The sequence below is a fragment of the Mercurialis annua genome, linkage group LG6 (assembly GCF_937616625.2).
Source record: "Mercurialis annua linkage group LG6, ddMerAnnu1.2, whole genome shotgun sequence".
Lineage (NCBI taxonomy): Eukaryota > Viridiplantae > Streptophyta > Magnoliopsida > Malpighiales > Euphorbiaceae > Mercurialis > Mercurialis annua.
The window spans coordinates 8,707,767-8,733,786 of NC_065575.1; the positions used below are offsets into that span (position 1 = coordinate 8,707,767).

The 26,020-nt window shown below is 32.4% G+C and overlaps 3 protein-coding genes, 1 non-coding gene and 1 pseudogene across 7 annotated transcripts; 2 read left to right on the forward strand and 3 right to left on the reverse strand.

The window, feature by feature from the left end:
* Window positions 1-339: 339 nt before the first annotated feature.
* On the reverse strand, window positions 340-2,318 carry LOC126685736 (protein-S-isoprenylcysteine O-methyltransferase A-like; annotated as a pseudogene).
* Window positions 2,319-5,808: 3,490 nt separating this feature from the next.
* LOC126686924 (glycosyltransferase BC10-like) lies at window positions 5,809-7,602 on the reverse strand. The gene is made up of 2 exons (XM_050381228.2): window positions 6,784-7,602; window positions 5,809-6,515 (listed from the first exon to the last, which is right to left on the reverse strand). The coding sequence occupies exons 1-2, from the start codon at window positions 7,465-7,467 to the stop codon at window positions 5,862-5,864; spliced, it is 1,338 nt and encodes a 445-aa protein (XP_050237185.1). The 5' UTR covers window positions 7,468-7,602; the 3' UTR covers window positions 5,809-5,861.
* Window positions 7,603-7,697: 95 nt separating this feature from the next.
* Window positions 7,698-11,853, reverse strand: LOC126686922 (AP-3 complex subunit delta). Of its 3 annotated transcripts, none has more exons than XM_050381225.2 (2): window positions 8,656-11,853; window positions 7,698-8,154 (listed from the first exon to the last, which is right to left on the reverse strand). In XM_050381225.2, the coding sequence occupies exon 1, from the start codon at window positions 11,638-11,640 to the stop codon at window positions 8,746-8,748; it is 2,895 nt and encodes a 964-aa protein (XP_050237182.1). In that variant the 5' UTR covers window positions 11,641-11,853; the 3' UTR covers window positions 7,698-8,154; window positions 8,656-8,745. The 3 variants fall into 3 exon arrangements, with proteins under 3 accessions (XP_050237182.1, XP_050237184.1, XP_050237183.1); XM_050381227.2 differs by having other exon boundaries at window positions 7,698-8,166; XM_050381226.2 differs by having other exon boundaries at window positions 7,698-8,173.
* A 6,906-nt stretch (window positions 11,854-18,759) lies between these two features.
* LOC126688021 (protein ABCI7, chloroplastic) lies at window positions 18,760-23,420 on the forward strand. Of its 2 annotated transcripts, none has more exons than XM_050382582.2 (4): window positions 18,760-18,883; window positions 19,461-20,404; window positions 21,562-21,821; window positions 22,920-23,420. In XM_050382582.2, exons 2-4 carry the CDS (start codon window positions 19,529-19,531, stop codon window positions 23,236-23,238), a joined length of 1,455 nt encoding a protein of 484 aa, XP_050238539.1. In that variant the 5' UTR covers window positions 18,760-18,883; window positions 19,461-19,528; the 3' UTR covers window positions 23,239-23,420. The 2 variants fall into 2 exon arrangements, with proteins under 2 accessions (XP_050238539.1, XP_050238538.1); XM_050382581.2 differs by having other exon boundaries at window positions 18,761-18,883; window positions 19,487-20,404.
* Window positions 23,421-24,553: 1,133 nt separating this feature from the next.
* On the forward strand, window positions 24,554-24,681 carry LOC126654213 (U6atac minor spliceosomal RNA). The gene has a single exon (XR_007632469.1). It is a non-coding gene; the product is annotated as a U6atac minor spliceosomal RNA (small nuclear RNA).
* The last annotated feature ends 1,339 nt before the right edge of the window (window positions 24,682-26,020 follow it).

The following is a 26,020-nucleotide window of genomic DNA, read 5'->3' on the forward strand; positions in this document are numbered from 1 at the left end:
TTCAATTATTAAATCAAGTCCTAAACTCAGAATGTTAGATTGTTGAATGGAGACAAACCTAATTTGGTGCCGTAGCAACGTGAAAAACTAAGAAAAATATACCTATAAAATTATTACACATTCATTCATGAATGTAAACTGTGGACCTAATACAAGTGCAAATCAGTTTAACACTTGCATATACACCAAACATATACCAGTTGACAAATCTATCCGGTAATTGATCATGAACTATCATTTTCTTTCTTGTAACTGAAACGTTATTCGGTGCGAATTGATGTGGCATACATAATCATTTTTAAGAGTGCATCAGCAGCAACATGTTAATTTGGCAAGCTATTTAACCAAATTGACCAACAGCCAAAAAATCCCAGCTCAGGAAAAAAAAGCCATGCTGTATACAGACAAATTACTTGTGTTTGATATGTTCAATTTCAAAGTTCCTTTGGCTTCACTATTACATGAACTACAAGATTACATTAGCAGGCATATTGGATCTTCACTTCACAAATGGAACCCCAGAAGGAATCTGCTGCGCATATTCCACGTACTGCGAACCAAAAAACTGTCTCAAGAGATACTCTTCATATGGGATCCTATCTGCAAAGAAGCGCCAGACAACAGCTGCAAAAGCAATTGTCGATATGGGATTGCATAGCATTATTTGTGTGCCTACTGACCAGATAAAGAAACCCCAATATCCCGGATGACGAACATATCTGTAGACTCCATGTGTGATCAACTTGTGATGCTCCTCATGATGAATCTTGATAAGATGTGTGAAGGCTCGCCCAGCTGTTATAATTGCCATCTTGCGAATAAGTTCACCAGTTACCACCATTGCAACGCCTAAGTTACTAATCCACCAATGTTCCTTTAAGCCAGGAAATAAATAAAATTCAACAAAGTATTCAAGCAATGAGAAGACCATTGCTAGAAGATAATTCTTGCTGACAAGAAGTGACTTGAGCGTAACATTTGTTTTGCTAGAACGTATTCGGAACTATGAAAGAAGATAATTGCCAAAAACATCTGAGATAGCTGTGTCAAAGCAGTAGTGCAACCAAAGATCTCTGACATATCTGTCAAATTAAGTTAGTCAGTTTCCGTCTCTTATCTATTAACTACAGCTTACCAAATGTGGGAGGAGGATGAAGACACTTTGTAAATAACTTTGAACCAGAAAAAGAATCAGATGCGTACACCATCAAAATTGAAACTTCAGTTTTGATATCAGTAAAGAGGAGCTCCAAAATTGACATCTTCTGCAAAAGAGGAAAAAAATATCGTCGTCGTCATGTATTTTATTCGTCTCATTTATTTATTTATTTCCATGTTATTTACAATATTTTGATAAAAAAAATCCTTCATTAACTTGATTGATACGATATATGGACTTTAATTTATAGAGTTCTAACAAGTAACATCTATGTTAGTTTTACATTTTAATCACCACAACATTGATACAAGAAACAATTATCTTCAATTTACTTATAAGTGCTCATAATTTTCTTGTTTCCTCGTTTAATAACAGACTTTTATAATGAATGAATATTCTGAAAATTAAAAATGAGCAAGTTGAAAGAAATTAAAACATAGTAATTATCTCACTATTTTTAGGTAATTACATTTTTTAGTTTTGTATTAAATTACTTAATTAACATTTTTCATATTTTAGCCAACATTCAATCATAATAAATTTGATAATATATAGTTTAAATTATGAATAAGAAATTAAAAATTAATTTCATTCTTATTTATTCTTACTCCCAATTCTACAGAAATAATGGCATATGTATAACAATTTCGTTAAGTTTTCCTAAAATTAGATACAAATCTCTACTTATTCAAAGAATGTTATGCATTGAAAAGGCCATAAATATAATCAATCAGATCCAATCCACCGTTAAAAAACCAAAACCAGCAAACTGTAAACCGTAAAATGAAACTATATAAAATCAGACAACGAGTGAACAGAAATAGTAACAAGTAAAATGAAAACTGATCGGACCTGAGCGGAGAGCGGAGAGAGGAGCCGCGTGCTTTTTGGAAGCGAGAAGACGAAGTGAAACTAGGGTTTTAAAATGAATACTAATCGGAGGTTTTTGGTGTAAGGGGTAATAATTAAATTCATGGCCGGGCAGACAGGGGTGTCAAAATTAGTTATGAGATTTCCGATTCATCGTAAAATGTGTCAACTACTACTCCCTAGGGTGAGCACCGTTCACAGGAATCTTTCCAGAACCAAATTAAAAATTGGTGATATTAAAAATTAGATTTCCAAAACCATATCAATAATCGGTTCGGTTTAGTTCGGAAATTTTATTTTTTGGTAACAAAAACCAGCAATAGGTTGATGAATCATTACCTTGATGATATAAGAAAAAAAATGAAAGATCAGTGCGGGATTTGATTCTGATTCAGTACGGATATCACTAAAACTACGGATATTATTTTATTTATAATATGGCTTTTTGACTCTCCAAATGAATTAGCTACTAATTTATTGTAGTGCTTTTATATTTTCGACGATAACAAATAAATAACCGTCAATAGAATAAAAAAGCAAAATATACTCTCTCTGTCCCATTTAAGAAGAGACATAGCCCTTATGCACATAGATTAGGAAAATAATAATTACTCTTGGCTTTTCTTATTTTACCCTTATTAATTATTGTCTTATAATTTGTGTGTATTAGCTTTAATTATAGAAAGAGAAAATGAGGCTATAAGAGAGAATTCCTTATAAAATGGCACAAAAATCATGAATTGGCCTTCTTAAGTGGGACAAAAAAAATTGAGATATGTCCATTCTTAAACGGGACGGAGGGAGTATATGTTATCGTTCGATTTAGTATTAAATTTTTGGTTATTTGATTGGATTACTTTTATCTATTCTCAAAGTTAAAATTATACTATTTTTGTTAAAACTATGTAATTTTAGCCAATAATAAAAAAAATTATGAATATATAAATTGTTGATACTAATTTTTTTAAAAAAAAATTAATAATTATTAAATTTTTGATAAATTCAAGTAATTTTTATTGAAATAAATAAATAATTATAATTTTTGTATAAATTTATAATTTATATATATTTAGACTACTACTTTTGATAAGTACTATTTAATTTTATAAAACTATTTTAAAGTTTAATAATTCAAAGATAATACGAATATAATTATCAAATTAAAAATAGAATAATATATATATATATAATTTTGATACTTCGGTTCGGCACGGTTAGGTATGGTTCTCGGTACGGTTATTTACTTAAAATTCAGAACCGTATCAATAAATTTTTTGGTACGGTTCGCTTCGAGAAAAGTCGATGGTTAATGGGTATTTTCCGATCCTGGGTATTTTCGATTTGATTTTTCGTTCGGTTTTGAAAATATTTAGGATCGGTGTACACCCCTACTCCCTCCGTCCCTAGGAAGTCTCTTTTTCATTTTTTTTGTGCCCCAGTTAAGAAGTACTACTTTTGATACATAACATTTATCGCATTTGTCTTTAACACAAGAACTAAGAAAATAATCAATATGTCTTAATTTTTAAACACTTTTATTAAGTTAATCCTATTTTAAAACTTGTTTACATTTGTAACTACTATTTTTATTTGGTTATTTCTATTCATAAATTAATGAAGGGCAAATATAAAAAAATAGCAATCATAATGCCCTCTTAATATTGTAAAGTGACAAATATTATAAATAAAAAAAAAATTCAAATGCGACAAATATTATGAACCAGAGCGAATACTATCATATCTTTTTAGCATAATTTCTCTTTTTATTCTTATTTTATCTTAATAGTAGAGCACATATACAAAACAATTAATGATATTTATAATTCCAAAAACAATTAATAAGGATGAAATAAGAAAGACAAGTATATTTTATTCTCTTAATATGTGTGAAAAACGACAAAAAGACTTATTAAATGAAACAAAGAAAGTAGATTATTTTACGAATAGACTCGTGAATCCGTCTAATCTATTTATGAAATATACTAATATTAATAAAAAAATAAAAAAATTATAATGTAGTAAAATTTTAAAAAAGATTATATAAATATATAAAATAATTTAATTATATTAAAATTATATAATTTAAGTATGTATAATATTTTATCTGTTTTAAATATTTTAACAGGTTAAATGGATCATATTATTATGCCGTGTTAATCGTGCTATTCGTTTATTTTAATGTGTTAATTATGCCGTGATGTGTTGTCCATTTCAAATTGTGGCATGTCAGGGGTGAGAATTTCGATGCAATTAGTTATATGAATCGTTTTTATGTTGACCTTATAGAAAATTATTCAATACAACCGTTGTGCTATGTCATTCGCGCAACAAACCAATTATGTGTTAGCCACGTGTAATTTTTAATAATTAAAAAAATAAGTTATAATTAAAAAATTCCTGGTAAATGCTTATTAACTTTTTGTAAACATGACATGACACAATCATTGTATGAGTAAACACTCTTGCCCCTAATAGTATAAACAAAGTGGATCGACTCGACACGAATACGATCTGTCAATCAATTTTAACACCCATAATTTTAAGGTTACAATTTTTTGTAATTAAGTTAAATGATAGTTAAAATTAGGATAAGTTCATTTAAGTACTTTATTGTTTGGACTTTTCTTATATAAAGTTATCATATCTACTTTTAACACTAAATGTTGTGAAATTTATTACATTATAAAGGATTTTGTTGAATGAATTTTTCGCAAAGAATATCTGATTTTGTTAGTAAAATCAGTTGAGAGACTTAATTGACATAAATAAAGTACAATCTAACTGGTCTAAATATAAATAAGTATATTATTAAATTAGATTATTTTTAATGATACAAAAACTAATATTTCATTAAAATAAATTTGTTCATGTATTTTTTTTATAGTTTTCTTTATACTTAGACTAATTTAGACTACAATAAATTAATTGATTGACATTAACTTTAATTGAATTCCAACATTAACTTTATATGTATCAATTAATTGTATTTTATTAAAAGATATATTTTTTATTATTAAAATTAGACATTTTTTGCCAAAATTTCATTACATTGGACCTTTTTCTGATGTAAAAGATTTTACAGAATTGTTTGTGTTAAAAGTCGATATCACAGAATTGAAAAATGAATTTAACTAAAAAAAGTTGCCGCTATATAGCGACAGAATTAGCAGCAGATTTTCAATCGTCGCTACATTTATCGCTGATCAGTCCTAAAATCGTCACTAATTACAAATATATTTTTAATTCTTTTCATATAAATTCCTCCTTAATTCGTTTCTAATATCGTCCCTAATATTACAAACTAAAGACGGATTATAGTCTGTCATTAAAATTTGTCACTGATTTTACTAATCTCTAGTAGCGTCAGATAAAAGGGTGGAGCTCATCATCCTAATAGATTGTTTAATGGCTTTAGATTTGTTGTTGAAGAGTGTGAATTTAACATATTCAGAGCTGCATGACTATCCATTTACGTGGAGTCGAAGTTAGGGTACTGAATGCGTTGTTGACCAGGAGAGGCTTGATGAAGCTCTCATTGCACATAAATGGCTTACCTGTTATCATGATGTTCATCATGTTTAAAGGCCTCGATGACGAGAAATTCTTGTGTGAACCAAGTTCGCCATGTAGGATTATGAACGACTCATATGTGTTTTAAGGCGTGGATGAACATGTAATACATTTTGACTTTAGATAGATTTCTTCACAAAAACAAGATGGTTTTGCCTACTAAAATCAAATATGCTCATATTAATATATATCAAATAATAACAAAAAGAGAAACCATAATGTACATTTAGTTTTTCTCTATATTCCATTTGTAGAAAATAACTTAAAGATTTGAAAAATTCAGTAATTTTGGTGCAATCTGCAACAAAGGTCCCAAAGTATTCCATAAAAACTTCCTAGCAAACAGAAAGCAAACTGAGCTAGAATTTTCATTATTATAGCTACAAGTATTATTACCAAACCTGATTCCATCCAGAAACTCAACAGAAATAGTTTCCTTCCCAAATCTTCCGGGATGCGGACCGTTCTTCGACCAATCAACCCAAGTAATGGTTCTATTTGAATTCTCTTCAGGACAAATTATATTAACAAGCGTAGGAATGTAATGCTCATCCATATAACAGGGAGGGCTACAATATTCTTTAAAGACAGGGTAATACTTTGTGTCGGACACAATATCAAAGGCGACATTTCGAGTAATTGCAAACCACTGTGATCCTTTTCGCCAATCGGATATGGTGATTGTAGGCGACATTTTGGGATTATATCGGCCACGGCCTATTTTTCTTGGATCATCAACTGAATCTATAAAGCTTTGATTTGTGTTCAGTAGGTATGTATAGATTTTTGTGAAGTTGAATAGGGGAATGCAACTTTCTGAAAGTAGTATAAATCTTTCGTTGGAGTTGTCGAGAAGACCATTGGCTAAAAGTCGCCTCTCCGCGTCGATCATTGACGGTTTTCCCCATTCTACAGGCTGTGTTTAATAAGGCAAAAAAAAAAAATTAAGTTATGCAAAAAAAAATAGTTTCTTTACCTAGACCAAATCTTCATACCCTATACTCATATAAGAAATTAATTAAAATTACATTTTACTCAATAAATACTCAAATGGTCAATCTCAGGAGATTATAAATAAATTAAAATTACATGAAAAAATTAAGGGATTAGAAAAATTATCTTAAAATGAGAGTATTTTTAAAAGATTAACATTTTTTTTGTTACTCTTTACCCCTAAGACTGACCTTGCTTGGAATTCTTCTACCAAAGAAAACAGAATCCTGAGGCACTGAATCATTGAATAAAGGGTGAGTATGAACATATATAGTATACAGCCCTTCATGTCCTTCAAAGAATTTCTCCCATAGATCAGCCAAAGGTAATGACCCCTTTGTCAAGAACATGAAAGCAACTTTCTTTACATTATTATTTGCAGACTTTTCAACCTTCAATGCTCGCTTAAACATCTCATCGTCCTCCATGCTAAGTGGTGGCATATATGTATGTGTTGCAGGCGGCGGCGGTAGTTGTGGTGGTGGCGTATATGTATGTATAGCAGGCAGCGGTGATAGTTGTGGTGGTGGCGTATATGTATGTATAGCAGGTGGCGGTGGTATTTGTGGTAGCGGTGGTGGTGGCGAATATTCCCTAAAAGTACGTATAGTAGGAGGAGGTGGTAGTCGCGGTGGCAATGGTTTGCGTTGTTCTATCACAATAGGAGGCGGTGGAGGCGAGGGCTGTAGTAGCAACCTTGACGAGACTTCCGGAGAAGAAAAGATAGTTTCAAAAGTGAACGAGAAGCTTTTCGAATATATGTTAACAGTGATTCCGAGAGAAAAGCCAACAACAAAGAAAAGGAAAAAAGAGATGCATCTAAAAGAAGTTGTAAGCTTGGAATTTGATGATGAATGTTGTTTTACATTTCCCATTTCCTCTACTAACAAAGAGAGGGAAAGAGAAATTTAGAGAGAGAGAGAATTAGGCACAAAAATGGAGAAGTTTAGGCTGAAGCTCAACTTAAGATAGGGATGCATGTACCTTTTTGAAAGTTCTACTCAAAGACACTTCAATACGCAAAATAGTGCATTTGACAATTATTAGTTACATAAACAATAAAGAAAATTCAGATTGCTGAATTCTATAGTCAACTTCCAACAAGTAAAACTCAAGCCAAATCACTAAAGATCCATCCATCTTGGGCAGAAAAGTATAAGTTGATCCTTAAAATGTACATTTCCTGTGATTCCTCTAATCACCCCTTTTAATGATGATTTAAGCAATTACTTTGATTACTTAGAGAAATTTGGTTAGAGATCAATTCTATAATGATTTCATTAGAACTAAAAAAAAAAAATATGCAAAGAATGTTTTTATGCTATGCTACCGATATAATAACTATCTTCTGATTGACCGGGCATTCTTGAGAAGGTACTTTCCTTTTTTCTGTTTTCTATTAATTTGGAAGACTTGAAATCATAAAACATGAACACAGCCTTGGAATCTTTTCTTGTTCCTCAAGAAAGGGGTAGAAATATTAAATTTCTTTTGTTTTCTTCCTCTTCCTTCCTCAGTTTTTCCCTCTTAATTATTGCTTTAATTGCAAGATTAGTCAACTCCTGCACATGCTTCTAAAAACTAGTAAACAACAACTTGAAATTAGAAAGAAAAGAATCACACTTCTTAATGAAGGGAAGGAACAGTGTAGAAACTATGTTATAAAATTGACGTGGTGCAACGGTTGTGTTGTAGAATTATCCTATAGAATTAGCCTAGTTATAAAAACATTATATTAAAACTGCAACACATTGCAAGCTTTAATAGGCACCTTCTTCGACAGAGAATCGGAGAATGTTTAATTTGTTTAAAAGGGATTAATTTATGAATCAAATAAAGAAAATTGTATTTCACAAAGATATGCAATGACATGAATTCTAGTTTTATCAACACTCAGCAAGCATCACTATTTCCTATTTGATTTTTTTTCTCTTCACAAATGTCCTAAATCTATTTCACAATGTGTAACACTATAAACAAACCGCTGAGTTAAAATTTTAACACAAGGAAGCAAAAAAATGAGACCCAAAATTAATGTACCCAATAAAGGAAAATGGGCTAACCTCGGTAATCAAGGTGGTAGAATACATGAATGAAATCAATCAAGTTCTCAGCAGCAGCCATAAATAGAAGCATTGCTCCGGATTTTAATGCTATAATAGGAAATCAGGAATAACTGGTGTTTGTGCAACCAGATTCGAGGATACTTCAGCTCTTTGTCGAGTTTTATGTCTACCATGACGATGCTTACTCTTCTGCTTTCCTTTCTTCTCATGGTCGTCTCTTTCATCAACATTCTCGTCCTCTGCCTTTTTCTTGCCTCTCTCTTTACCATGGCTCCTGTGTTTGCTTCTTGAACTTGGATTACCAAGGTTAGCCTTCTCTCCACCTATAATTTCTCCCGATTCAGGAAGATCCGCATTCTGTTTCTCTTTCCCTTTACTCTTACTAGATAATTTAGATGGACTGCTTTGTGATGAAGCAGGTATACCTGCATTACCTAAAAGAATATCTCGAACTGCATCAGAAAGCTGAGCATCTTTCATTTCTGGTTTCCTGAGAGTTATTGGGGCAACATCACCATCCAACTTAACCACCACAGGCCTAGCCTTTGCATTGTTTGGTTTTCGTTTTGAGCCAAGTGATTGGTCGGCAAGCTTGGCCAGATCTTTAGCATCATCATTGGTGTTTATGCCGGAAATGGGGTCATTTGCAGGTGGATAGTCATTTGCTATAGTTTCATTCTTCTCTGAAGAGAGATAATACAAGTCGTAGCGCTTACGGTGTTCTACAAGTAATGAAGTGGACTCACTCGATTGTTCCAACTCTTCATTGAATTGAGGGATAGAGCCAGAAGCACCAAAACTCTCTCCATAAGAACTTCCCAAGGAAAACAAACTAGATGATGATAATTGTATGTCACCACAAATTTCATCCAAATCAGCAAGATTTTCCTTAAGCACTAAACCATCCGGTATTGGAACTCTCTCTTGAGCATTTACTGCGACTGGACCAAGCTCCTCAGAAAAAGCATCATGCACCAAGTGAACAACTATGGATGCTTTCATATCTCCATTTTTTGTTTCTTTTGATGAGAATATTTCTTTCTTTACCAACTCCAGAAATCCAAGTACATTCCTTGCCCGTTCCTGTACTTCAACATCACTACTTCCGCTTAGCGGGCCAAAGGCCAATTCAATTAAGCTTAAAAGCTTAACAATAGAATCATACGTAAAACCTTTTTTCTCCAACAAAGTATATGTATGATCATCCCCTACATCCATGACAGAAAGATCTTCATATGAATTATTTGAATCTCTAGGATTGAAACCTTCGTCTTGTTCATAACTACTAGCACGTGCTTTGTGTGTGGCCAAACTGGAACTTCCTGCACATTCCCCATTGGATGGCAGTTCTGTAATTTCTGATGTCACATCGTCAGAACAATTTTCCTTATGTAAGAAGTATGAGTGTAAACAAAATACTAAAATCTTAAAAGCAGACTGCATGTAAATAGTTCTGACTGATGGGGGCAAGAGACTAGTACGAGGCTGTAGCAACGCCTCCACGAGTTCAATCGTATTCCTTGAAAATTCTACATACTCTCCACAGACCCAAGCAGCAGCAGACAATATACCGTGCAAGAAAAAATTCCCAAGTAATGCAGGATCAATCAGCAAATCTCGACCAACCCGAACAAGCTCTGGTCTAACATCCTTGACCCTCATACCTATATCAATGAGCTGCTTCTCAATTTCTTCTGCCTTTTGACAATGTGGAATCCTTGACATTTCCCCAAGAAGTGACACATACCAATCAAAGTCGACTACAATCTCATAGACATTCTGGCAACACTTTGACAAAATTGAACCAAGAATCTCATTGCAGAAATCAGGATCAGATTTGAGTGCATAGTTGAGCAAAACCCTACATATTTCCACCACATTGCTCTCAGAAACCATGGCCATCACTAGACGCAAAGACTCATGCTTTACATTAGGATCGGAATCGCTGAGAGATTGAATCACGACCTCCTTATTCTCTAACGCTGCCCACAAATGCTTTGGTGCTACAATTGCCAACGCATGCAATCCAAGGTACTTAAGATTCTGATCATCATCCACCAAAAACTCATGAATTTTCTCAACCGCGAGCTTCACCGCAGATTCATAGTCACTAAAACTAGTCACCACAGTCCTAACACACTCAAACATCAACGATTTAGCCCCAGTTCTCCTCATATGATCACAAATCGGTTCAATAACCCTTTTAGCTAACCTAGGCTCCAAAGGAGCCAACTTTGCAAAAATCTTCAACACTTTAATCAAAACCCAATTATTCCTCGAATCAGTCAAAATCTTATAAAACTCGGGTGCTAAAGGAAGATAAGATTTCGGGTCTTTCTTCGCAAGCTCACAGAAAACCCCGACAACAGCCGACACAATCTGCGAATCATTCCCATCTAAACATTCAACAAGCCGCTTAAAACAAACCCTAACAGCATCTGGGTACTTCTCAAAAACCCTCAAAACAACACCAACAGCTTTCTTCCTAACAAAAAGCTTAGAACTTGACATCAAAACAAAAACTTCACTGGTAAGATCTCTACACAAATCAAGAGTACCAATCTTAGACAAACATTCAAGAGCTAAACTAACTTCAAACTCATTAGCACTCTTGAGATCTTTCCTCAACTGGTTAGTGATCAGTAACATAACAGAGGTGGATTCATTAAAAGACTGTGAAATTGCAAGGTAGCCCAGTTTTTTATGGGAGAAAACCGGTGAAGAAATGCATTCAACAGCATGAAAAGCAGCCCATGACATGTCTATAAAATGAAGTGAATTTAAATATGTGAGTTTTTGTAAAGCTACCGATTTGGTGTGCAAGTCTGTTGATTTGATCTCTCTGCGGATTTCTTCAATAACTTTTGAGATAAACGATGACTCGGACTCTCCGGTTTGCTGGTGGCGAAGACCCTTTATGATGTCCTCGGATGTGCGTTGGAAAAGAGTTTCCATCAGTGAAGCTGATGATGATGATGCCATTCTGAAATAAATGGGTACTTTCAAGAAATTAATTAGTTAAAGACTCCATAGATGATTGAGAGAGGATTTTTGGGTGATTTTATGAGAGGAATAGGATGTTGTTTGGTTTTGATTGTTTATTTGTGTCTCTGGTAATTATTTTGGGTTTGGAGTTTTTAGTTTGCTGGGTGAGACTTGAGATCATCTCCCGATCGATAACATTTTAGAGTTAATTAAACAAACAATGTGATTTACCCAATATATTTCCATTAATGATTGAAGTTTTTCTTTTTTTTCGAAGAATACAATTTCTATTTTTTATTTTGATTTTTAGGTTTTTTATTTTTAATATTTGCATTTTTTTTATTATTGTTATATTCCTCAATCAATCAATTTCTAACTCTAATCTCCTATCTCAATTTTTTTATCTTCAATCAAAATTTCAGCCACTTCAAACATAGAGATCTCCTCTTCTCTATTCAATTGTCACCAAAATCATAAAAGTTTCCAATCCCCGAGTCATCGGTGCCATTATAAGTCTGCCGCCATCGCTCGCCATCGCCACTACCTATTCATAACATCATCTCCTTCTCCAGTCTTTCTTTCGGTCTCTGTCAAACGTCGTTGCCGCTTTCCGTTCTGTTTTTGCTTCCGCTGCATTAATTCCACCGCTCTGCCGCTTCTACCGCGTTATGTTGTAGAAGCTGTCGCCGTCCGTGAAGAGATTGCCTCCGTTTTCAAAAATAAAATCGGAGAACACCACAACCGCGGTCCTCATTTTTTTTTGAGTGGATCAAGAAGCAACATTAATTTTTAATTTTCCCTGCACTTTAAGTGTTTGGAGAAATACGTATGAGAATAGTAATATTTTTGGTGTTGGGTAACCAATGGTTAACATCGGGTAAACCGCTGGGTAATTTTGTAATAAATTTTATTTTGAATATATTATTAATAAAATCGTTAGTTAACTGTTGTTGAATTTATTTTGTTGTATTTAATGGTACACCAACGACAAATGGTTAACTAATGGTTAATCAATAACTTTAGATTTTAAAAAGGACGATTTAGGTTTTATTTCACGGTTGCTCTTGCGGTGATGAAGGCGGATGAGTTTGTGATAGAATTTTCAACTAGTTTAATAGAAATAGAGGTTTAAATTTGTAATAGTTTTGTTGTTAGTTAACCAATGGTGTTAGAATACCGCTGGGTAACCAAAATAGTATTTATGATATTAAAAAAATATTTTTGAGAATAATAAAAAATATTTTTGCAAAAAAAAACAAATTGCATTTTTTAAAATCAAACTTTAAAAATACTTTATCTTTTTTGGTATTTATCTAAATAGGTTAACATTTTATATATATATTAGTAATTTGTTGTTTAGGTGTGCTGCACGTGATTTATATTTTATTTATTTATTATGGTTTATATATAAAATTATCGAATTAATTTGATCTGATAATTATATATGTAACATAATTTATATTTAAAATTGTTATCTGTAATTTTTTTTATATTTTTTAATATTTATATTTAATTTTAGTTAAATATAAAATAGAAAAGTTAAAAATTAAACTTTAATAAAAATAAGCTAATGCGTATGACTATGCAAAAAAAAAATATAAATGCTTAATTGCATGTGATTTTTTTAAATTTACTTCTTACAATTGTTAAAAATTAAATTATACATATTTCTGAATCTATTTATTAGACATGGTTAATTAATATAGCGATTGATATTGTAATCCATTAATGTATAATTTATTATAATAAATATAAAGAAATTTAAATACATATTTTATATAATAAATCATATATAAAAACAATTTCATTAATATTTATCATGGTTTATATTTGAAATATTCTTTATTATTTATCATGGTTTATATTTAATATTAAATAAATATTAAAATAAAAATAAAAATTAAATTAATAGGCTTTCGAACATTCCCATTTATTGGTTTCAGTTACGGATTGACTAGTTCTATTTAGATTTAGCCTAGCACTCCAACATTATTGACTTCTATAAATACCCTAATGCATATAGAAAAACTCTATATATTGAGAGATTACAACATTAGGGTATTTGATTCTGTAGGTCACTCAACTTTCATTTTGTAACAAAATGATCACTGAACTTAAAAACGATCACCGAACTTTGTTTTTTATAACACAGGAAAGTCACCCACTGTATTCAGGCTTATTTTTTCTTAGGTGGACAACTGAATTTTCAAACCCCTTCTCTCTCCTCCATCATGCTCCCATCCATTAGCCATGTCATGCGCTTAGTCATTTTTTCCATTTAAAATCAAAACTCATCGTTTTGATCAAACTTCCCATTTTAATTAAACTTCCATATATCCTAATATATATTTTAAAACCACCATCCAACATGACCATTACTATCACTAATCAACCTGCTTCACATTCCAAATTCAAAAAAAATAAACATTAATATTTTATATTTTAAAATAATTAATTTAAATATTAAAAAGTTACAATTCATAAAATAAACTAGGGGTGTAACTGAGTCAACCTCGCTCGCGAGCTACTCGAAACCCGACTCGATAAAGCTTACTCGAACTCGAATTTTTAAGGCTCGTTTAATAAACGAGTCAATCTCAATCTCAGTGATACTCGACTCGAAAGCTCGCGAGTAAGCTTGTTTATATATTTTTATGCTAATTTGACATGATGTTATTTTAATTTTGAATCTTAAATAACTAATTCATATATCTTTCGTTAAGAAATATGCATAAAATAGGCAATATAAATTTATTTATATATTTAAATTTTTATTAAATTTTTATTTTTTATTGAAATTTATTAAATTTTTATTGAAATTTATTAAATAATAATAAGACTCGATTAAACTCATTAAGCTCGCGAGCTTTCGATAAACTCGATAAATACTCGATAAATTAACTCGAAATTAAACGAGTTAATCTCAATCTTCTCAGTACTCGACTCAGCTCGACTCGGTTACACCCTTAAAATAAACTATATTTTACAAGCCTCCTACTACTATCCACATTACCAGTCACCGTCGTCCGCCGCAACAAACTCTACAATTTATATATCTCACAGATCTATGATATAACAACAAATCTAACACTGAAAGTAGCCTTAATTTAAAGCAAATTTAACCTAAAAATAAATCTTGCATTATCACATATTTAAATATCTTAATTAAATTTTAACTTATGAGGTTGGTGGTTTAAGGCGAGGATGGCGGCTTGGACAAAATCTTGCGACGGTCGAAAGAGCAAAATTGGCGGCGGTAGATGGCTGAAGGAGTGAAGAAGACTAGCGGCAGTGACATATTAAAAGGGTGGAGGAGACTCTGGCGCGAAGGGTCTCATCGGAGTTAGGGAGCTCGCGGCGGTGCGGAGAATAAGTGGTGGTATGCGTTGTGAAGACTGCTAACGCGAAAGATCTCGTCGGAGTTCAGGAGCTCGCGGCGGTGCGGAGAATGAATGGTGGTTGGTTGGCTAACAGTGAGAAAAAAAGTGGTGAAGATAAATTATGAAAGATAAGAGAGAGGATGAATTAGGGTTTTGAAGGGAAAGAGAAGAAAAAAAGGAGAGAGAAAATTACATTTTATTTGTTACATTTTATTTTTGATCATATGTGATTTTAAAGGCAAAACCCATGTGGAAACTCTTGTACTATACCACTTTTGTTTGAGAAGCCCCTATCCCAAAATTTGTCACGTCTGGATCCATGTACTTGTCATAATCCTTATTTTAAGGCCCTTTTATCGACAAAATTTGACAAGTGTATTAAACTCTCCCTTTCCGTTAATTAACGGCGTTAAGTTACTGTTTTAATAATCCACGTCATTAAAATAATCCTTTTTCTTATTTGACATGTTAAATAAGTGGACCCATTTACTTTTGATTCCAAACCATCTTCTTCTTTGACAACAACTATAGTACCATCGATTGGTAAAACGTAAAACTAATGAAATTTCTTACAGTACCATCACTTCGCCAAAACCTCCACTTCCAAAAATTTCATCTTCACAAAAAGCTTGAAACAAAAACAAACTAAAACCATAACCATAATCTTAATCTCTTAACAACAAAACAACTGTCACCGTCGGCCATAGTCATCATCTCGGTCGCTGTCGTCGTTACTGCCGAGTCTTAAATCGCAACTTAAGGAGGAGCTTTTACAGAGATAAAACAAACAGTAGAAAAAGAAGCGAAAATGGAAAACTTACAAATCTGATTGGAACGCGTTCTTTCTTTTTCTCGCCGGAGGTTGAATCGTCATTTGTAACTTTGTTTACTTGGAGGGAGTTTGTGTTCGTGTATTTAATTAGTGGTTAGGTATGGGAAGTTCTGGATCATGTGCGGTTGATTATTGTATAGGACCGATCGTGTGGGTAAAGAGAATCAACAGTTCATGGTGGCCGGGAAAAATAATTTGTCGGAGTGTAATGACTTCTCTCAGAACAGGGACTCCGGTCAACTCCTTGGTAGAGAAGATGCTAGTGTGAAGAGTTCAATCAGAGAGAACGGTGGTGTGGGTGGTGGAGATAAGCGGCGGCTGAGGATTTTTCAAGTTTGAATTTGTCGGGAGTGGATGGTGGGGTGGTGTCCAGTAGTGAGTATATAATGGATACTGGAACAATTGCAGAAACCCACCACCTTTGATCTGGGTTTTGATGTTCTTGTGGCTCCGGTGGCCGTAGGTGGTGGAGGTTTGAATTGAGGATTTAGTAAGACTGTAAGAGAGTAATGAAAGAAGAAGATGCCTACCCATCTTGTAAAATTGTCATGTCATTATTTCTATGAAAAAATTAATTACCATGTCACTATTTATTAAAAAAATTACTTTGTCATTTTTATTTTTTTCATTCTCACTAACAGAGAGTGTGACACACTTGCCAAATTCCGTCCACTAAAGGGCTTTAAAATAATAATTATGACAAGTATAAGGATCAAGACGTGACAAACTTTGCAATAAGGACCTTTCGAACAAAAATGGTATAATACAAGGGCTTCCGCATGGGTTTTGCCGATTTTAAATGAAAAGGATGACTAGGCGCATGATATACCATAGATGGGAGTGAGGTGGAGGAGAGAGGGGGGGTTTAAGAATTCAGGTGTCCACCTAAGCAAAAATAAGTCGGAATCTAGTGAGTGACTTTCCTGTGTTATAAAAAACAAAGTTCGGTTATCATTTTGTAGCGTTTTTAAGTTTAGTGATCATTTTGTTACAAAATGAAAGTTGAGTGACCTACATAATCAAATATCCTACAATATTATATACTTAATTATATTAGAAAAGATTTCAAAGTGTTTGATCATGACTAAAAATTATATATGAATTGGTTACAATATATATCAATTATGTATTTGAGATCTATTTCAAATGCAGTGAGATATTGTTATCGAGTCTGACATGTCTAACCAATGACGCGTCTGTACGTGGCAATTTTGGTTGGAAGGGTATAAAATATAGGGGTAAATGAACCGAGCCGTTCGCGAGCAGCTCGGTGTTCGACTCGATAAGAGCTCGATTCATGTTCGTTCGTATTCTAAACGAACCAAACTCGAACTTAATTTTATGATCGTTTAGATAAATGAGCCGAACATGAACATAGTGGTGGTCGGCTCGTTTATGTTCGCGAACAGCTCGAATAAGGGTTCATGAACAAGTTCGTGAATGAGCTCGATTAAAAGTTCGTAAACAAGTTCGTGAACGAGCTCGTATCTAGTTCATGAACAAGCTCGTTTAGAAACTCGAGTAGGTGTTCGCGAACTAATTCATATTTAGATTAATTTGTATAATTATGTTTCTAATTTATTCAACTCATATCGTGAACGAGTTCGATTAGATAGTTTTTAATTTATTCAGCTCATATTCGTGTTTGTTCGTCTAAAAGTTCGTATTCGTTCATTTATCCACTAAACGAGCGGGCTCACGAACGAGCTCGTTTAGTACTTATCGAGTTCGTTCGCGAGCTTGTTTGGGAACGAGCTCGTTTAGTACTTATCGAGCTCGTTCGCGAACTTGTTTGTTTAGCGGCTAAACGAACGAACACGAGCTGAACACGAACCAAACATGAACATTATAAAAATTAAACGAGCCGAACATGAACACTCTGTTCAAAGCTCGACTGAACATGAATCGAACATGAACACCTTGTTTGCTAAACGAGCCGAACATGATCACTCCAAAATTCGGCTCGGCTCGGTTCATTTACACCCCTAATAAAATTTAAAATGAGAAAGTAGTGAGTGATAAGAATTAGGGGTGGGTAAAAAAATGGGTCAAACCGATTAATCAAACCAAAACTGTAAAATTAAACCGGAAAATATGGTTAATCGGTTGAAGAGTTTAGGTTTAGCTTTCGATTTTTAATTTTTATGGTTAATGGTTTAAGTTAGGATTCATAATTTTAAAAACCGCGGTTAATCAGTTGACTAGTTTAATAAATTATATATATATATATAGACATACATACGTTTTTAATGATTCAACTAAAATACACATAAAAAATTTAAACACAAATATATTTAAAAAATATTTTATTTAGGAATATATTTAATTATAATATTAAAGAATTCTATTTTTCTTAATAAAATATTTACTTAATTAATGTAGGAATATATAAAATTTATATTTTAATAATTAAATAGAATGAAAATTAAAATTTAATTATTAGACTATATTTAAAATTTTATCAAAAACTTTTATATCTTTTTGTATCTAAGTTTTTTAATGGTTACATGGTTAAAAACCGCAAATCGAAAAATCAAACCGTTTTAAATGGTTAACCGTTTAAAATTTTAGGTTTAGATTTTTAATTTTAAAGACTGTACCACTATGGACCGATTTACAAATTATATTCATGGACATGTTAACCGGTCCATGCCCATCCCTAATAAGAATTCAAAACTTATGTAATTTTTTTAAAAGATTACCTTATTTTAAATTTTGTGTAAATTTCTCAAATAAATAAGCCACCTCATCAGTCATCACCGGGCACTGGATATGGGTGATTGGGCTGGGCTGGAATTAAAGGTCCAGTCATACACGTGCAATATCAAATGAAATAATAAAAAAAAGTTTCCAAAACGGCGGCGTCGTTTGTTGACTTTTGTTTTTAGTTTATGAGCTACGATTTCACTGGCCTGAGAATCAACCGAATTATCAGCCATTTCAAAAAAAAAAAACTGCATTATTAGCAAAATACAACAATCAATTCAAGTTCTTGAGCTGAAAGATTCACTGTTTGAATTGCATTAAGGTAAATCTAAGTGCATAAATCCAAAGTTTAACTTGCTTTTCATATATGAGTTTGCAACTCTTTACTGTATTTCAGTTAAGTAATTTTGTTTTGATTGAGCTGTAATCAGTGGGGTTTTAAGGATATGTGTGCTGCTTACTTGGAGTTGGTGATGAAATTAATAATTAAGTAATGGGTTGTGAAAAGGGACTGAGAATTTTGAAATTGGATCCAAGAAATAGATTTACATTTGGGGTTAATTTTGGGTTCAGTTTAGTTTACAATTGATAATACTATATGTGGCTTTTCGAGATATGTGCTTAGAACTGTAATTAGTTAAGGCATTAGGTAGAATGGGCACTTCATTCCATCTATGTATCCCGTTTCGGACATGAAATTTCATTTCTTACATAGAAATCCTTAATGTAATGTGTCCCTATCCAAATGTCACGGATCCCTGTGCCTGTGCATTTTCTCTAATTTTGATTTATTATTTGTTGTCCTTGTATTAAATTAGCCTTTGGTGTTAAATTCATCATGCTATGAAAGAAATTTAATAACTTAGTGTGTTTTTGAAGTGAATTTTCTTTTTTTTTAGGCTAACCCATTTGGCATTCATGACAGAGTAAAACTGCTGATGAACAACAAGAAGCTCTAGTGAACTCCATGTCTTCTATAATATTTTCTCCCCTGGTTCACACATCAACTACAGTAGCATCAAGAATCAAACCCAAACCAAAACAAAAATTCATAACTAGTGTTTCACTCGCTGCAGCTCCGATACAAGCCGGTTTTTCGGACCCCTTTGTTCTCCAACTTGCAGAATCCCTCGAAGATTCAGCCCCTCCTTGTTCCTCCCCGTCTCTCCAGAAGCTTAGAGATTCTTGCTCTGAGTCTCTTCTTTCCATCCCTTGGCCCTCTCGTAAAGATGAGCTCTTTCGCTTCACCGACACTTCACTCATCAAGAAATCAGAAATCCAGCCAATCTCTAAGCCACAGCTTGATCCCCTAACCAACTTTTCAGAAGATATCCAATCGCCCAATGTTGTTTTTGTTGATGGGTATATTGTAAATTCTATGTCAAATACATCAAATTTGCCTGATGGAGTTTATGTAGGTAGCTTGTCAAGTGACTCTGAAGATAACATTGCCAAAACGTTATCCAACTCTTTTGATGAGTTCCAGTTGGGTGATTTGTTTTGGTCGATAAATGGATTAGGGGCGCCGGATGTTGCTGTGATTTATGTTCCTGAAGGGGTTAGAGTAGAAACTCCAATCCATTTGAGGTATGTTTCAGTTGTGGGAGGAGATGAGGGATCTAACCAGCTTCCAGTTTCAAATCCAAGGGTGTTAGTGGTGGTCGAGAAGAGAGGAGAGGTTGGCATAATTGAGGAGTTCGTTAGCACAGGGAGAGAAAATAAATCTTACTGGACAAATGCAGTTTTGGAAGTTATGATTCAAGAAGGAGCAAAAGTTGAGCATTCTTATATTCAAAATCAGTCCTTGAATTCTGCTCATACCAAGTGGACATCAGTTCAACAGGTGAGTTCCTTCTGTCTTGTTTTTCTTATCTTATTTTCATGCTGTTATTTTTTTAACTTGCTAAATTTTAGTTTATAAAGACCATTTGATGTTCCTTTAGAGCCAATTTGACTGCAATTCATGTGTTTATGATTTGCCTTGCAATATTAAAATGCATGTATTTCAGTGCATCTAATGCCTTCATAAATAGCTAAGTGATATGAAAAATTAGATTACTGCGAGATACCAATAGATTCGTAATTTGATTTAAGTATGCTCGCAAAACGTGTATGTGTGAATTGTGATAAGCATTCTACTGTATTTGTTTTGTCACTAGCTATTTAAACTATTTCTTTAAGGATGTGAGAACTTTATTGGTGCATCTTGGTCTTAGTTTTTGACATTTTGGCTGAGTGAAGTGCTGTAACTTTAATGACGGTGCTATTTAAGCATTAGAAGCTATGTTTTTATTTTCTCTTTTGTTGTACTAATGGTAGTATGGTTGCTAGTTTTTTGGCCATTTGTTCTCTCTTTTATTCCTCTTGAGTACCCTTCTGCTCGGGTAAATTCTTCACCCCTCCCTTGCTCGGGAAACCATGTAAGTCAAAGTTATTTAGCCAAGATTCTTTCTCATTTAGATAAGAAGTTTAAATAAATTACATGCTAATATGAACGTTATTGAGAAAATTATGCCGGTAAATCTCTTTGTTATGCTATAAAGAGATGCAGTTGATACTTGAAATGAAAATCAATTGAAATGTTTTTGTCCGCTTGTTTCTTCACCCTGAGCTATCATTTGCATAACAATCCTCCTAAGCTACATTAATATGAGCTAGGCTACATTTATGATCAACTATGTTCGTGTCTTCGTATTAATATTAGTGCTCAACTATTGTTCTCCTAGGTAGAAGTTACGTAATTTTCCAGGAACACGTTTTTTTTTACTGATATATTTTATAAGGTTTATTTGCTTAAGGACCAATTAAATCTACTCCATCATGTGATCATTTTATGTAATTGAATATCCATTTGATAAATGGGTAAAGTTATATGCTCCATGCTTATCTAAGATAGGGATGGTGTTTTGAGGTAGAAGAACATCTCATCTAAATGTTAGGGAGATCATTTAAAGCAAGGAGTGACACAAAATATGACCAAAATTTGAACTCAACTTGCAGAAATCAGCTAGTACTTATGCACTTGCTGAAGTAAGCACTGGTGGAAAATTGAGCCGGCACAATCTCCATGTGCAGCAACTGGGTCCAGATACAGCTACAGAAGTATCAACATTTCATTTATGTGTCGGTGCTCAAACACAAGATCTACATAGCAGACTAGTATTCGATCATCCAAGGGCTTACTCTCGACAGCTTCACAAGTGCATTGTTGCCGATTCACAAGGCCAAGCTGTCTTCGATGGGAATGTAAAGGTCAACAGGTATGGTGGCTGTCTGATTCTTTATAACCTTCTTTTCTTTTGTTAAGTTCCCTTGTGTACTTGACACATCATTCTATTGCATTAGGGTAATAAGATTCTTGAACATCTGTATTAATTTGATTTTATAGATCATCGAATCCATTTTCATTTGTATGTTGGGTCAAACAGTTGGATTTAAAACCTCGAGTCGTCTTTACATTTATTAGCTTCAAACTCATTTTGTGGCTTTTCTTTCCCCAAAGCTCATGCTATAAGCATGACAAGCTCCTTACATTTCCAATATTTAATCCAACACAGATAACTAAAATTAAATGTAATATGAAGGAAACAGAGGACAATAATCTGTATTTATAAGGGAATAGGAATAGGGACAATCTATGATGCAATGAAACACCCCGAAACTAATACGAACTTTTTGGGGGGCCTTCTGGAAAATTAAAAAAATAAGAAACTGATTTCCCACGTTGGAAATGCATTTTATTAAAAGAAAAAAATTACTAATTTCTACTTATTTGTGTCTTATAAGCCTTCTTCTGTACCTTACCGAGAAGACAGAAGTTTATTTTCTCTAAAGAAGAAGCCTTGCTGCATTCTTCCCTTGATAAAACATGAAAAAAATTTCCTGTTCATGCTTCTACTTCATATCTTAGGTCTTAATTTGTTATTTTATTTTTAAATCTTAATGATTTACAAATTGTGATTGCCTGTATAAATAATAATATGCAATCAGTGGAATTGTATCTGTAGCATGCATTCATGTTATTGTTTAAGTATACTTGTTGTAATTGTACAGTATTCATTTGCATGTAAATTTATATTTTTTGTTTGAACATCTGTATTTTTTTTTTATATTTATAAATATACTCCTATCTTTTTTATACTTACACATTTCTCCATATTTCCATTTCTTATATTTTGGAAGAATGGCATTTTGTGGTGTGGTTTCTGTTTCAATACAACCTAGGGGACAACCATTTGATCTAGCATTATTTCATTATGGAATGCATCTATTTGTTTATAGTTAAAGTCGCTCAAAAGATGTTTATAGTCCATTCTATGTGTTGGTATCTTTCTCAGACTTGTAATTCTTTTCTCCAGATTAGCGCAGCAGACTGATGCCGGACAATTAACAAGGTGTCTTCTGCTGGAACCACGTGCAACCGTGAATGTCAAACCCAATCTGCAAATTATAGCAGATGATGTAAAGTGCTCCCATGGAGCTGCTATAAGTGATCTAGAAGAAAGTCAGCTTTTTTACCTTCAGGCCCGTGGTATCGATTTAGAGACGGCTAGAAAAGCTCTTGTATTTTCCTTTGGAGCTGAAGTGATCGAAAAATGTCCTTACTCTTTCGTCAGAAAGCAAGCTGAGACTCTAGTCAAGGAGTCGCTGAGTTCTACCGGTAAACTATCCTTATAGGTTATATTGAACCGTCAGATGGATGTTCTCGAGATACTCGTATTTGGTCGAAAGATTTTGCAAGAAAAATCTTTATTAGCCATTGAGCTGTTGTAAATTTTGTCTCCATTAAAAGTGTACCATGCTTATGAACTCGTTGAATTTATGAACAAAACAAGAAATAAAATCAAGAAATTTCAGAATCTCTGCGTTCTGTAGTCTTGTGAGTTGGTAATAGTAACTACGAGTGACTGACAAAGCATTAATTAACAAATAATACTTCCCTACCATTATGTTATTGATTTTGATTTCTTGACCTTCATTTAACTTTCAAGTGTTTTACATAATATTTAACAACATTTGCCGCATCTCCAATAAGAGTCATCTTTTTTTAATTAGGTGGCTCCTCATTTAAAAAAAAAACAATTTTATTAGGTGATTCCATGACGCTCTCTTTCATCAAATTAGCTGGCTATTTTTGAGTCATCTAATTACTATTCACATATTATATTATTATAATTTGTTTTTTTATTTAATTAAACACTTTTGTAATCACATATTTGACTATAAATAGATATCATTTATTTTTAATATTATAGAACAATTTTACACATGATAATATTTATTTGTTTTTCTACTAACATCAACATAAAAACATTATATGAATAATTTTACGAAACGATAATATAAAATATTACATTAATAATTTTATGAGATGATAACATAAAAATATTATATAAATAATTCAACGAGACGGTAGTTTAAAAACATTACATTACATTACATAAATTAATAAAATGTTTATTTTTTGTAATTTTAATATAAATCAAATTTTAAATAATGTAAGTTTTTATATTAAAAAATATATAATAATATTTATTTTATAAAATACAATCTATACATATTAATTGGACTAAGTGTAATTGATAAAAGTATATAAAATGTTAAAGTTTAAAAATAATAAAAATGGCAAAAAATATATTTTTTTTGGTGTAAAATTAAGTGACTTCTATCGGAATGAATTTAATGACGAATCACTTAATTAATATTTGGTGATAAAAATTAGGCGATCCTTCTATTTAAACGGGATCATGTTATAAACAAACTAATTCATTTATGATTAAAATCTGTTTACAACAAATTAGAAATATTGTATATTTAAGAATGCATGTCCAAAGTTATGATATCTAGTTTGGTGTAATGAAGAAGTTCAAACTTCAAAGGGCTGGGCAAGTGGGCATCCATATATATATAGACTACATGATTAAGTATCCCACATCGATTCTTTGCAAGAGAAATAGGCACATTATATTAGGGATGTGAAAGAATAGAAACTGTGTTCGTAGAAAGGAGAGACGGTTGGCATCTCCCCTGACAGGGACGGGAACAGCTTTCGGGCTTTCTTGTTACACATCCGGTTAAGGCTCTCCACCATTCGTGGTGGATCTATAACCCAATTTTTTTTTTAATTTTCCCAAGCCATTTATTTTCTGGTGCAATAATTAGTTGATAAATATGTTATTATCTTTCAGTGACTAACATTTGATATTTTAGACATATGAAATTAATTTAAAAAATAATTAACCCATTTTAAGGTCCCTCAACTTTACGGATTTTGTTTATCTGGTTTTTAAATTTTCATTTGAGCTTATATGATCTTTTAATTTTATATATTTTTGTTTATCTGGTCCCTAAATTTTACGTTTTTTATTTATTTGGAATGAAATAGAACATTATACGAACTACGTAACACAACAATTATGTTGAAGAATAATTTAAAACAAAATAGATAAAAGAGTATCTTATCTAAAATCAAAGATAATCTACCCTTTGCACATAAAGGCATTTGAAAACAATTACAAGAGCCAAAAAGAAAAAGAAAAAGAACAGATGGTATTCACCCAAAAAGTGGGATGTTATAATTGTTTCACATCAGCCACATATGCCCATGAAAACATCAAAATGTTAAGTTTTTGAGCAGAATGATCCACCTGACTAGGACTGCATTGTCCTCTAATGCCTATGCCATCTATAGGAAGAGCAACTCACCAGACAGCTTATTCAGATTGATTGCTTAGTCACATGCATTTTAATTTTGTTTTGGAAAATTCTAAATTAGATCATTTTATACATTATTTATGAATTCAAATCAATCGCATGTTAAATAATAATAATAAAAAGTGCATAAAATTTTATATGAACAAAGTAGGAACGGAATTTAAATAAATGATATTAGTTTTGAATATACAACGGAATGAAAAAAATGAAAATTTTGCTCAATTCTATTACCTAAAACAGTGTTATCATGCATAGTTGACCATTTTTTTCTAAAAACATTACAGTAATATATTATATTAATTAATCCAAATCACATACGAGGTACTATGTTATATTAATTAAATTTAAATCACATATGTTAAACTCAATTTAATATAAATTGATCATTTTTTTATTTTCTGAGCTATAAGTTTTGTCCTTTTCTGTAATAGTTTCTGACTTTTACCTAGTACATTTATCATGTCAACAAGAAAAAAAGTGGCATTTCACACTCCCATTTTCATAGATTAAAGTATTAGCGTTACCCTAATAATTTTGGTAAATCATATAACATTCGGTGTATTTTTATATAATTTCATTTAGGTCTGAAAAAGTCTCTTCAAAGACATCCGATAAAATTTAGATCTAAAAATCTGCATAAAACAGATAATTAATATTTTTTGAACCAATAGTTATGTTCTATAGAGGAAATTTTATATATCTTGAATCAATGAAATTTAGTTAATTTAGTTTTTTTTTTATTTGG

Bases quoted from the DNA above. Each gene is read 5' to 3' on its own strand.
- LOC126686924 (XM_050381228.2), bottom strand. From the start codon at position 7,467: ATGGGAAATGTAAAACAACATTCATCATCAAATTCCAAGCTTACAACT. The intron at 6,516-6,783 runs GTCAGTCTTAGG...TATTAAACACAG, and splicing joins GTAGAAGAATTCCAAGCAAG to CCTGTAGAATGGGGAAAACC.
- LOC126686922 (XM_050381225.2), bottom strand. From the start codon at position 11,640: ATGGCATCATCATCATCAGCTTCACTGATGGAAACTCTTTTCCAACGC.
- LOC126688021 (XM_050382582.2), top strand. From the start codon at position 19,529: ATGTCTTCTATAATATTTTCTCCCCTGGTTCACACATCAACTACAGTA. The intron at 20,405-21,561 runs GTGAGTTCCTTC...CTCAACTTGCAG, and splicing joins AGTGGACATCAGTTCAACAG to AAATCAGCTAGTACTTATGC. The intron at 21,822-22,919 runs GTATGGTGGCTG...TCTTTTCTCCAG, and splicing joins GGGAATGTAAAGGTCAACAG to ATTAGCGCAGCAGACTGATG.